The following is a 12,848-nucleotide window of genomic DNA, read 5'->3' as shown; positions in this document are numbered from 1 at the left end:
CGTGCTGGCCAGCCCAATGGGTTGTGTGAAGAGCCAGGCATTCAAACTGGCACCACTCAACGTTGCCTTGTGAAGGTTTTTATTCTCTGAAGGTGAAACCTGAGCTCCGTTTTCTTTCTGTAACCCAGGTGCTAGTTGCAGGGCCTGCCACATCTGAGGCCCTCGAAATTAACACCAAACAGGTGTGGACCTAATATCATTCCAAGTGTGATATTAATAAACCAATAATGTACAGCAGGCTGGTCGCCAAGCACAGATGTAATGAGATTTCAGAAAGCATGAGACAACTTTGACCCCCCATTCCTTAGCTTTGTCAATATTTTGTGGAATATTAAAATATTTCTGCACAGTAAACTATCTGAAATCTATGCAACTAGACCATGAGGTTTGCTCATTTGAAGCTCGTGCGTTTCTGAGGTGAGATATTCAGCGATAGCGGGGAAATGTGACGTTGACTCAAAAGCGGTTTGTAACGTTCAGCCGTTGTACAGAGAAATAATCTGACTAAATACTGAAAAGTCTGGTCAGTATCACATCACCTAACACAGAACAAGTGTTATGAATTTACCCAGTGATCTCTAAAGGGTAGAGGTTGCTCAGTGTGATACTGAGTAATGTTGAAAGAGAGTCCCAGATACAGCTTCCTCTGGCAGGGCAGGAATAAAGTAATTGCAGTCAGTCTCAGCAACTCCAAGTTATGGGTGGAGGAACATTTACTATCATTTCCGCTCATGCTTGCTATCTGGTGACCTTTACTCAAAGATACATGTGCGTAGGCACAACTGTCATAAGCTGTGATTCCTTTTATGGTCAAGGCCACTTGTCACAGATGAAAGAATTTTTTGTGACTTTGGGAGAGGTAAGGAGGGAAAATAACAAGTCTACTCCCAACTTCAACTTTAGAATACCCTCTCTCAAACTTTCAGCTTTAAGAATCTACTTAAAACCCACCACTTTGACCAAACTTTTCTTTTAACCCTACCCTGGCATCTCAATTGACTTCAGGGTTTTAAAAAAAAAATGTATCACCCCTTCTGTTCTAATTTAATATAAACGTTATTGCAAGCACACATTTTGCTGGAGAGCAGTTAGTTGTAAAGGTGCCGAGCACCTTCCTGTCCACACCTAAGTAACTGTTTTTGTTTGTGAATCAGAACAGGAGTGTCAGCACCTTGTTCGATTCCCATAAGGCTTTTGCAGCTTGGTCAGGCAGAGATGGTCCTTGCTTGTGCGCGATGCCAACTTCGGATGCTGGGAAGCAATCAGCGGTAAGACTACTTACTTCTCCCTTCCCTAATCCAAAACGGTATGAGCAACATGACAGACTTGATATCACTACTATCTACAATGAGATGTTTTCATACAGGGTCTGTATGACTCACTCATTGAACCATCGTGGGAGCCCCTGGCAAATTATTTATAAAGTGAAAATATTTCGGCTTTCAGTAACTAAATCTGTAGCAATGTTTACTTTTTTTTTCCTTTGATGTTACGGAAATTTGCCCGAGGTGTTCCTCACCAGAGGCTGGCCCCTTACAGATGATGTTTGAAGATTTTAAAAATAAATTTCAAGTAGCTATTTCCACACATATTGCAAAAACCGTGAATTGATAATGTGGGAAGAACAAGGAAGTTTCCCTGCAGATAGCAGATAGGTTGTTCTGCTATAATGCATGTTTTGTTAACGCAAATCCACTGTAACATGATTGACGAATTGGGGACACTGTTTCTGAAGTGAAAACTTTTAAAATGTGTGTTGGCTGTGATGCGATTACACGGCCAACACTTTAAGCGCTGTTTCTAAAGTGTGATTTTCTACAATGCGTGATTCCACAAGAATGCAACTATTGGATTATAGAAGAATTACCTGTGTTCACAAATCTCCATAAAATTTCTCCTACCCTCCATCACCTTCAAATGGGCAGCTAAAATCTGAGCTGGGGAGTGTCTGAATTTGAACTTTGTCTTGACTATACAGGTCGTTCTGCTATAAAACTCGTTTCATTAATGCAAATTTACTATAACACAGTTGACAAATTGAGGGCACTGTTTGTAAAGCATGCATTGGTTATAATACGATTCCAGCCCCATTAGTTTAAATGGTGCTGTTGTTACGTGTTTTCCTTATAACACGAGATTGCATGAGAAAGGAACTACCGCATTATAGCAGAACTGACTGTACTATACTGCGGAACACGTGTTCAGTGTGTAGATTATGTGATTGTGAAGGATTGAAAGAGTCTTGTCTGTTTTTCAGGATGGAAATGGTCATGGGGAATCCTTTGTAGAAAACAAAAGATGAGTGTTAACTTTAGGATTAGCTGCTGGACAGTTTTACAGTTTCCAGTGCATATGTTAGAGGTTTGCATTTATTTGTTAACCACATGCTTTAATTTGGTTTCATTGTAAACAAAAAGTTACTTGATTCTCTTGAAATTTGTATGCTTGTCCTCTCTGTGGAGGTCCTTCTCACCCCATTCCGGATCTGCATGAACTGAATTTTAGCTGATTGACAAGAGTAATTTGAACCTTTTGAATACTTTGTAGCAAAGAATTAAAAGTGATGGAATAGAGATGTGTGCAAATCTAAGAGTGCTCAAAAATGGTGAGATGGCAAAGGCTGTTTCCACAGACTAGAACAAGGTGGCCGATGTCCAGTTATAACAAGTCAATGATTTAGGACCCAGAGGAGAAATATTTTCACTATGGGTGGTAAATGTGTGGATTCTCTATCTCCAGAAGTCTATTATCAAGCATGTTCAAATCTGAGTTTTGGAAGTGGAGGGATATGGAGATCAGGTAGAAAAGTGACATTCACATAAAAGATCAGAATACAAACTTATTGAACAGGTGAGCAAATCGTAGAGGGATCAAATAATCTAGTCCTGTTACGAGAGCCAGAATAATGGCTGATTTCTGCCCTGATGATGATGATAGGTTTACTTATATTCTGTTTACTGTTCTGCAGAAGCTGGACTTTACATGTTCAGGGTGTATCAGTCTGATTGTGACAATTGGTATGTGTAATTTCAGCAGTTAAGATCAGAAAGAGAAACTGTACTGCATGAACTACCATTTTCAGTGTCAACTGGAGACCAGACTCTCTCCACGGAGAAGGGGAGGTGAAAGGGAAAGACATTGCTCAGCAAGAATTGTATTGCTGGAATCTCTGAATGATTTGCCTGGTGAAAGGTACTTTGTGATCCAGTATCAGGAGAAAATAAGAAGGAAAAGCAGAAATGTTTGGAAAAGCTCAGCAGGCCTGGCAGCATCTGTGCAGAGAAATCAACTGAGGAAGGGTCACCGGCCCCAAAACTTTAACTCTGATTTCACTTTGCAGATGCTGCCAAATCTCCTGAGCTTTGCCAGCAATTTCTGTTTTTGCTTCTGATTTACAATATCTGATTCACAATATCCATAGTTCTTTTGGTTTTGATTCAGAAGAAAATAAGTTTGATTCCCTATCTACTGTTTCTTAAAATATATGCGCAAGTTTAACTGGGGACATAAAGCTATTTTTAGTGGAAAAATAACCATAAATTTATTCTAAACAGAAATAGAAAATGCTGGAGAAACCAGCAGGCCTGGCAGTATCTGTGGAGAGAGAAGCAGAAGTTAATGTTTGTAGTCCAACATGAGTCCTCTTCAAAATGTAGTCTGTTCTAATTGAGTAGCATGACTCTTTTGTTTCTTTTCAAATTTTTATACACATTGGTAAAGAGCTCATTATAACTTGTATATGAAACTAAAATCGTCGCAAGCAGGCCTCAAAACTAAAATCCCCAGTCTGCTCCAAAAGCGCACATTTCCGCAGCTTTCTGTGGGACAAGTATGACTGACTGGTTGGGTGGAGTCGAGATTAAAATTCTAGTGAAGTGAAAGAAATAGTCAGTGCAGGCAAAGAGCAGGTTGGCTACTGCAAGGAAAAGGTCAGTTATCATTCCAAATGGTTCCCCCATAAGTGTCCTATTCACAATGTTCGTCTTCCTCTTTAAGCTGCTAACTATATGCTGCCAGTATTTTTGTTTCATTTTATAACTGATCTCAAATCCTACTGTGCTCTTTAGAATGCGTATTTGCTGTAAAATGAGCTGTAAATTTTTTTCCCCCTCCACCCCAAGCATTTGCCTGGCATGTTTAAAAATCTCTGCATCAGATGAATAAGCGAGACTCCCACAGTTGCAAGTCATAAGCAGCTGAGGACCAGTGCAGTCTGCACACAGGATTTTGTGCCTGAATTTTCAAACAGTTTGATGGCAGCCTTGAGGTTATCTGCATCTGTGTGGTGCCTCATTGCGTTTTGTCACAGATTTTGAGGTTCAGAATACACCTGAGCTATTTTGAAGTGGACGGACTTGGGCAAGCATATTCAGCAGCCATTTTAAAGCAGCAAGTTTCCACAAACAAGTGAAATGAACGACTGATTCCTTTGTTTTACTGACACAGATTTTTTGAGAGGGAATTGCTGGCCAGGGCACAGCCAACTAGGTGCCTGTCAGAAAGTATTGTCACAACGTATTTATTAAAAATCTACCTGAGCAGGCAAATACCGTTTTGAATGAATATCTACCTTAGCATGTTCTGGAGTATCTGCCCATAAGTGGGGCTTCAGTTCATGGGTTCTGGCTTTGTGACGACCCACAATAGCTTCCCACCACAGATTTGCCAGTTGCAAGCTACACACTAGAGAACCATGATGTTCCCCTCTGGTAGAAACTGATTTATCTCTGTAAGTGTCATGCCCCAGTGATCATGGGCAGTGAAAGCGCACTCAGTCCCTCTTACTTTGTACTTTTGTGTGGTAATGCAACTAGACACCGTGATTAGCTAATGTCCCTATTTTTCATTGTTTGATAACTATTTCTAGTGCTCCGCTAAGTCTGTAGAAAGAAAGCTCTTTCCAAAACCTGAAGGCTGATTCTTCCTGGCACGTTGCCTCATGGTGATAGCCTTCCAGCACCTCACCCAGTGACTTTACGCATCTTAATTAGGGTTAGTGTGAAGTGACTGATCATTGAAATATCTAACTCCACTCTGTCTTGTTCCAATTCCACGTGCTTGAACCTTCCAGTAGGGGTGCTCACAGCATACCTTTGCTTTCCCCAGTCGTAGCTGAGATCAGTCAACTAGCTACAGAAATAAAAAGCTGAAAAAACTCAGGAAAAAACAGTTAATGTTTTGAGTCCAATATGTCTCTTGTTCAGAAGTGAAGGCGGTTGTCTTTTATGCTTTTGGTAGAGGGCAAGAAAGAGCAAGTGATATAGATGCTGAGGCTGTCCAGGGTGCTAGCTGTTGTTGAGGAGAAATATAGATAATGAGTAGGTGTTAATGGCAGGTGTTCATAGCAGAAGGTAGATCACCTCTGCCTAGAGCAAGCAAGATATTCGAGGGTGTGTAATCAGAATGGAGACCGTGATTTTTTTTTTGAAATTGCTGAACTCTGTGTTGAGTCCTAAAGGCTGTAAAGTGCCTAAGCATGAAATTAGATATTGTTCTTCCAAGTTGTGTTGGGCTTCACTGAAATACAGCAACAGACCTCGGACAGAAGCGTTAGCATGTCAGCAAGACTGTATGGAAATTGTAAGTGACTGGAAGGTCCTGGTAGTTCTTGCCAACAGAGCGGAAATGTTCCTCTTAGCAGTCATCCAAGCTGCATTTAGTCTCACTGATGTAGTGGAGACTGCATTGTGAGCAGAGAAATGTAGAATACTAGATTGAAAGAAGTACAAACATTTGAACAAGGGGCAAAAGCACACCACGCAGCCCTTTTGAGGCTGCTCCGGCATTCAGTATAAGCATGACTAATCTGATTTTAACCTCAACTCTACATTCCTGCATGTCCCTGACGTTCTTTCATCCCCTTGGGAATCAAGAATCTATCTACCTCTGCCTTAAGCCAGATACCAATCTCTGTTGAGTGGAATGGTGTTTGTGCCTTGGGCAGTGAGGAGGTAAAAAAGACAAGTGTCACACCTTCTACCATTACATGGGAAAGTGCCATAGAGGATGAGGAAGTATTAGGTGTGATGGAGGAGTTGGCCAAGTTGTCATGGCGGGAATAGTCATTGTGGAATGCTGACAAGGAAAGGAAAGATGTGCTTGTTTGTGGTATCCTGCTGAAGATTGCACGTCTCTGACTGATGAGGTGGCAAGTGACGATAATGGGAGAAAGGATGGGGTGGAGAGAAAAAATGAGGGCAGAATTGCAGGAGATGGGTCAGACATGGCTGAGTGCCCTGTATGAAAGATCAGTCCTACCCCTCTCTGAGGATGAAAGATCAGTCCTCAGCAGAGGCCTCCCTTCATTCCTCTACGCTCTCGGATTAATGGTGAATTTGTGACGGATATGGAAGGGTCCCTTGGGGCCTTGGAGGAAAGTAAGGGGGGAAACCCACGCTAAACACTGAGCCACCATGCTGCCCCGTGATGAAGGGCTTATGCCCGAAATGTCAATTCTCCTGCTCCATTTGAAAGTGTTCTGCCCATCTGACTGAGCTTGTCTATATTGTTTTATGTCCGGGTTAAATCCTTTTCTCGGAAGAGATGAAGTCATTGGACTTGAAACATTAACTCTGTGTTCTTCCTACAGATTCAGCCTGATCTCCTGAGTTTCTCCAGAAATTTCTGTCTTTGTTTCAAGATCTCTAGCATCTGTAGCTTATTTTATTTTAACTGCCTTTCTGCCCATCTGACCAACCCGATCTATATTGTCTTGTAGTCTATCACTTTCCTCCTTCGTACTTAGACAACTGCAGATTTTCGTGTTATTGAAAATGTGCTGATCATACCTCCTACATTCACGTTTAGATTATTGGCGTACTACAAACAGCAAGGGACTCTGCACCAGCATTCCCTCTAAAGATTTCAGTTGAGTGGAACTCTGAGGTCTGTGTGTGGCAGCAAATTCCCAAACTGGATGGCAATGATTTGCGTCAACAAGCTGTTCGCCATGCATGGACCTTTGTTGCGGCTGTGCGCGTGCGCATTTGCAGCAGCTCACCTTAGAGGGAGTAGTCAAGCAGGCAGTTAGAAGAGCACAGCAAGCCCTGCAGCATCAGGAGGTGGAGAAGTCAACTTTTCGGGTATAACCTGGAGTGCTGCCCTGCAACAAATCCCGCCACTGGCCTCCATTGACAAAAACAATCACTGGCCATCACCCTCTACCTCCTGCAACTAAGCCAATTTTAGATACAGTTTGCAAAATTAACCTGGATCGCATGGACTTTATTGAACCACCCCCCAAGTGAGGCTTGCATTCCACTGCACTACCCCCTTCCAAACATCTAGTCAGCCTCTTCAAAATTTCAGTCAAACCTGTCAGACATGATCAATGCTGACCATCCTTGATTAATTCCCGCCTCACCAAGTGGAGATTAATTCTGTCCCTCAGAATTTCTCAAATGCAGCCCCTGGGTTGCCAACGGGTTCTGTTCTTGAGTCCGTTCACAAATTGATTTGTACACGAGTTGGAGTACGATGCAGGACAATATAAAATACTCGTTCGTGCATGCAGAGGTATTTGTATGTCGAATCTTTAAAATCACATCCATATCTGGGATCCAAGTGTCGCTAAACCGGATGTTTGTAAATCGGAGTCATCCTGTTGTATGAGACACTGGCCTATAGTTCCCTAGTTTATCCTACCACCCTTCTTGAATAATAGTACCACGTCACCTTTACTGGGTCCAGAGAGGATTTGAAAATTAATGTCAGGGCTTTTTCAGTGTCCTCCTTTGCCTCCAACAGCAGCCCGGGATGCATCTCATCTGGGCACAGGGACTTGTGCAATTTTTAAGCCTACTCAAACTGATGATACTTTCTCCCCCTCAATTATAACTTGTTTATATCACAGTTATCTTCCCTAATTTCTATACCTACATCATTTTTCTCTTTAATGAATACAGATATAAAATATTAAGTATAAAATACAGCCCTGATGGTGGATTTTGGGAAGAGGTAGAATCGGGTTCTGCGAGATTGAGTTGGGAAGCTGTAGACCTCCAGAGTAGATTAGGTTAATGATGATCCTAGAATTGACAGTTCGATGTTCAGTGGTGGGTCCTGCTCATGATGCAGTAGGAAATGCAGGAACATTTGTGCTCCGCCTTTGTGAGGTTTAGGCTGGCACTCGAGAGAAAGCCTTTCTCAGCATCTCAGATGCTCCCTGACAGCAAGCTGCTGAAAGGTGCAGATGAGGTTTAGTTCCTGTTACCTGATCTTAGTCAGGATATAGCAAATGAATACTGCAAATCTGAAAACAGAACAAAGGGAAGCTGGAAAAACTCAGCAGGTCAGGCAGTGTTGACGGAGGGAATCGAGTCAGGTTGATGACCTTTTATTGGGACTCCAAATGTAAGCTTTCTTAAGCTGGGAAGCAAGTTTTTAACTTCTAATTCCTTTCCAGTCACTCCAGTCAGAAACGTGAATGCATGGATAGATTTCCAGTGGGGATATATTTGTGCTGGGCTGTACCATGTGGTGACAAAGCTCCATGATGTACGCTATCTGAACTCAGAAGGGCAAGTTGCAACAGAAACATCTCCAAAAGAGCTAAACAAATAGTCACTACTTTTGGGAGTAGAACTGGATGAGACTTGAAATGAACTGGACCCCCCTCAATCTTTCTAAACTAATGATGTGGAGGTGCCGTTGTTGGACTGGGGTGGACAAGGGTAAAAATCACACAACACGAGGTGCAGCGCTCCGAAAGCTAATGCTTCCAAATAAACCTGTTGGACTGTAACCTGGTGTTGTCTGATTTTTACTTTTCTAAATCAAAGAGTGAGGAGAAAGTGAGGTCTGCAGATGCTGGAGATCAAAGTTGAAACTTTATTGCTGGAACAGCACAGCAGGTCAGGCAGCATCCAGGGAACAGGAGATTCGACGTTTCGGGCACAGGCCCTTCAGGAAGGGCCTGTGCCCGAAACGTCGAATCTCCTGTTCCCTGGATGCTGCCTGACCTGCTGTACTGTTCCAGCAATAAAGTTTCAACCTAAATCAAAGAGTGGCAAAGCTTGGAATTTACTGCAGTTTCATTTTTGCTTCTGCTTTGTGTGTTTGCATGTACTTTTGAAATGTGTAAATATTGATGTATTTTGTGCTAATGGCATATTTTGTTTTGTTATTGGTTGGTGTTGTTACCAAGACTGTCATTGCCACTGAGCTAATTAACATTGACAATACTTGTCAATTCAGGGCTGCTCCAGTAGTGGCGCCGTTTAAAGTTAGTTCTCAGTTTTTAAAGAGCAAGTCAGGGGAGTGAATTCCATGAAATGAATGCAGTGTCTGGCAAGATTCCCTCATCAACATCCGCTTTTATCGCCCCCATTTTCTGTTTACACCATGAATATTCAGAAGCATTCCTTCCAACTCTTCCAAAACGTTGGCCATCTTCAATAAATCACATCATCACTGGTGAGCATTCCCTATTCTGTTTTTGCTCAGCTCCTCCCCTTCCTGTTCCACCAGGTTAAGTTTCAGGCCAGATGACCCAGTGTGTGCCTTGTTGGAATCTCTTGCTCTCCTGACGCTCTCCTCTCCATCACCACTACGACCACGCACCCCACTCCCAAAAGACATTTGGCTATTCCTCTCTGTGTAGTGCTGAGTATTTGCGCTGCTAATTGCTGTGTTTCTTTAAGGAACTGGTCCTTTTAAATATCAACATGCTCTCATGATTTTAGAAAGATGGTACCAACTGTGCAGTACTGCTCAGTAGGTTACCGTTTGTCGGTTTTAAACTGTAAAACTCTAAGGGTTGTGGATCACTATTTGAAAATGTGTGCGCTAAGAGGTCCGTGTAGGAATTTACTTTTTTGGTGGAGGGAGGGTGGAGCGGTAATGGTGAATGGGTGATGATTAAATTAGATGATTAGATTCCCTACAGTGTAGAAGCAAGCCCTTCGGCCCAACCAGTCCACAGTGACCCTCCGAAGAGTAACCCACCCGGACCCACTTCCCTCTGACTAATGCACCTAACACTATGGGCAATTTAGCATGGCCAATTCACCTGGCCTGCACATCTTTGGACTGTGGGAGGAAACCGGAGCACTCGGAGGAAACCCACGCAGACACTGGGAGAGTGTGCAAACTCCACGCAGACAATCGCCCGAGGCTGGAATCGAACCCGGGTCCCTGGTGTTGTGAGGCAACAGTGCTAATCACTGTGCCACCGTGAAATGCAGACTTTGTGATTTATGAAATCCTACACCAGCCAGATTATGATGATGAGTACCCATTGGCAATTTAATCGAAATGAAGTAAATATTTCTAAGTTACAAGAACTCACTGGGTGAATGGTGCAGGTAGATGGAGTTGCTGATTTAAGTTAACCAAGCTTTGACAGCATGAAGGAGTTCAATTAATGTTCCACACTTGAAGGAAAGGACTCCCTTCCCCCGGGGTTAATGACTCGACTGCTGCGAACGCTGCTGTTTGTTTTCTCACACCATTGGACTCAGCAACTCGCCTCAGCCATTTTACTTTGATAATGTCACATGTGCTTACTGTGTCAAAGCAAGTACTGAACTGGCAATGTGGAGGGATGAGGAAAATCTTTGGAAGCTAATGATCCTTAGTAATTGCTTTATCTTCCTTTTTATTTGTGAGACACATATAAAGGGATCCTGTTGGTGAAGCTGACATGTTAATTGAAGCATCGTTGTCATGGTTTGCTTGTAATCACACTCTTGTGTCTATTCTGAAGCTCGATTCGTGCATCACCATGCACCTATGATGTAATGTGGTACCAAGGTTCATTTTGTGATTCCATGCTATCGCTGAATGCTGGCTTTTATCCTGTTAATTACTGTGGCAGTTTGACAGGTGCTGTTCTTCCTCTTTGGGAGGAAATGACGGTCACTTTTCACATTCATAGCACTTTTGTGGATTTAACAAGCTGCACTGTCTGGGATGTCTGATCAAGGTCTGCTGTCTCTTTGGAGGTTGGTTTCTTTACCGTTGGTTCATCTTAACCCCTACCATCAGTGCACAAGCAATTTCAGTTCCTTTCTGGATCTCATCTGTAGAGTGTTGGATGCACTCCCTTTGCGACAGATCCACAATTGGTTGCAGTTTTGAGGAGGGGGTTGCAGAGTTGAGGAATAATGGCACTGTCCAGCTCTCTAGTGCTTGGAACCCAAGTCCCTGTTTTGCTCAGGTCTGTTTTTGGACAGTCAGTGTTGTCGTGCACGGTGAGGGCATTGCAACCAATCCTAATTGGGTCCCCATTTCCAACAGTTACACTGGGTAAAAACGGAAAGAACTGCATACGCTGAACAACAGAAACAAAACAGAAATTTCTGGAAGGGCTCAGCAGATCTGACAGCATCTGTGGAGAGAAATCAGAGTTAATGTTTTTCAGTGACCCTTTCTCAACTGGATGACACCAGTTGTGTGAATTGACACTGGATAGTGCAAGAACACTGGTTGCATCATGACTTACTTAACTCTGTAGCACTGAACCCACATGTAGTTGTTGCTCTGGATGCAAATGCTGGGTCTTTTTGTGTATCTTTTTCAATTTACACATTTTGCCTCCCAATTATTCCACCTGTCTGGAAATGTTTCCTGCCTTACTTTTTCTTATGGTGGCTTATTACAAATATTTCAAAGCACCCATATCTTTTTGAGTGGTCCTGCTGCTCACATGCTAGACATGAAAAGCTCCTGATAAGTGTCTGACGCACGTCTTGGGATACACACATGTTACTCATTCGATCTGTCTCCTCTCTCTTGCTCTCTCTGTCTTGCTGTCTCCCTCTTACTCTCTCGCTGTCTCTTTCTCCCGTGCTCTCTCTCCCTCTTATTCTCTCACTCACTCGTTATCTTTCTCACCCATGCACTGTGTGGCTCTCTCTCATTCGTACTCTCTTGCTGTCTCTCTCTCTCTCTCTCTTGCTCTTTTGCCTTTTTATACGTGGTCTTGAGGTTATGGTGTCCATTGACTTGGAATTTAGTCGATGGGGGCAAACCTTCAGTCATGTCCATGCACTGGCCAGAGATCCTGGTTCACTAACAAAGCCTGTGTAACAAACCCCATCACTGGCAGAATTCTTTCTGCTGTCTTGGGAATATGGGTATATTAACTGCACAAGCATAAGGAAGCTTAGTGCCTGCTGTGGGTGGTTTTGCTGGTGACACTGGGTTGTGGCGGGGGGGGCAAACACGTCAGGCATGTCTAGAGTCCTGGCAGATTTGACAGAGGGGTTTCCCTCAGACTTGGTGTGAAGGCTTTCTACTACAGGCGATTTCCTCATATGTCAGACACACGAGCAAGCTCAGCAAAGCCTTTTGGTGTTAATAAATAAACGAGCTTCTAGCTCTCACATTTATGTCAGAGCAGTGATGGTAAATTGCTGGTGTTCATTCTATCTATTTTGTGATACAGCTGACTGGTACCTGGAGCTTTCCACCCTTATTTAAATCCTTCACCATGTGCTCTGTAGGATAAGACAAATAAAAAGCCAGAGAAGGAACTGCTCCAAAATTCTGGTCAACTAATGCTTTTTTATTTTCATTTTGCTATCTATTTATTTTGGGAAATTATTCCACAGATCCCAGGAACTTTGTGGTCTTTTGATCCACGACTGATAATGTGTCATTAGAGCAGTTTAATTAAACTGGTGAACTTTGAACTGTTGCATTCCTTTGTGTGTATTAACACCCACAGTGCCATTAGTTAGGGAGTCCCAGGATTTTGACCCAACAGCATTGAAGGAGCTGCCAATAAAATTCCAAGTTAAAAGTCACACAACACCAGGTTATAGTCCAACAGGTTTAATTGGAAGCACACTAGCTTTTGGAGCGACGCTCCTTCATCAGGTGGTAGTGGAGGGCTCAATCCTAAC

At 42.9% G+C, this 12,848-nt stretch overlaps 1 protein-coding gene across 1 annotated transcript in view; it reads left to right on the top strand.

The window, feature by feature from the left end:
* Window positions 1-1,200: 1,200 nt before the first annotated feature.
* The window catches only part of mecp2 (methyl CpG binding protein 2), a 46,538-nt gene continuing 34,890 nt past the window's right edge, over window positions 1,201-12,848 (top strand). The window contains exon 1 of the mRNA XM_043680056.1: window positions 1,201-1,268. Within this exon, the coding sequence (XP_043535991.1) occupies window positions 1,216-1,268 (53 nt within the window). The 5' untranslated portion in view covers window positions 1,201-1,215. The remainder of the gene's footprint in view (window positions 1,269-12,848) is intronic.

This window comes from Chiloscyllium plagiosum, chromosome 39, assembly GCF_004010195.1.
Source record: "Chiloscyllium plagiosum isolate BGI_BamShark_2017 chromosome 39, ASM401019v2, whole genome shotgun sequence".
Classification (NCBI taxonomy): domain Eukaryota; kingdom Metazoa; phylum Chordata; class Chondrichthyes; order Orectolobiformes; family Hemiscylliidae; genus Chiloscyllium; species Chiloscyllium plagiosum.
Note: the sequence above shows the minus strand (reverse complement) of the source record. Positions and strands in the feature narration are given on the sequence as shown.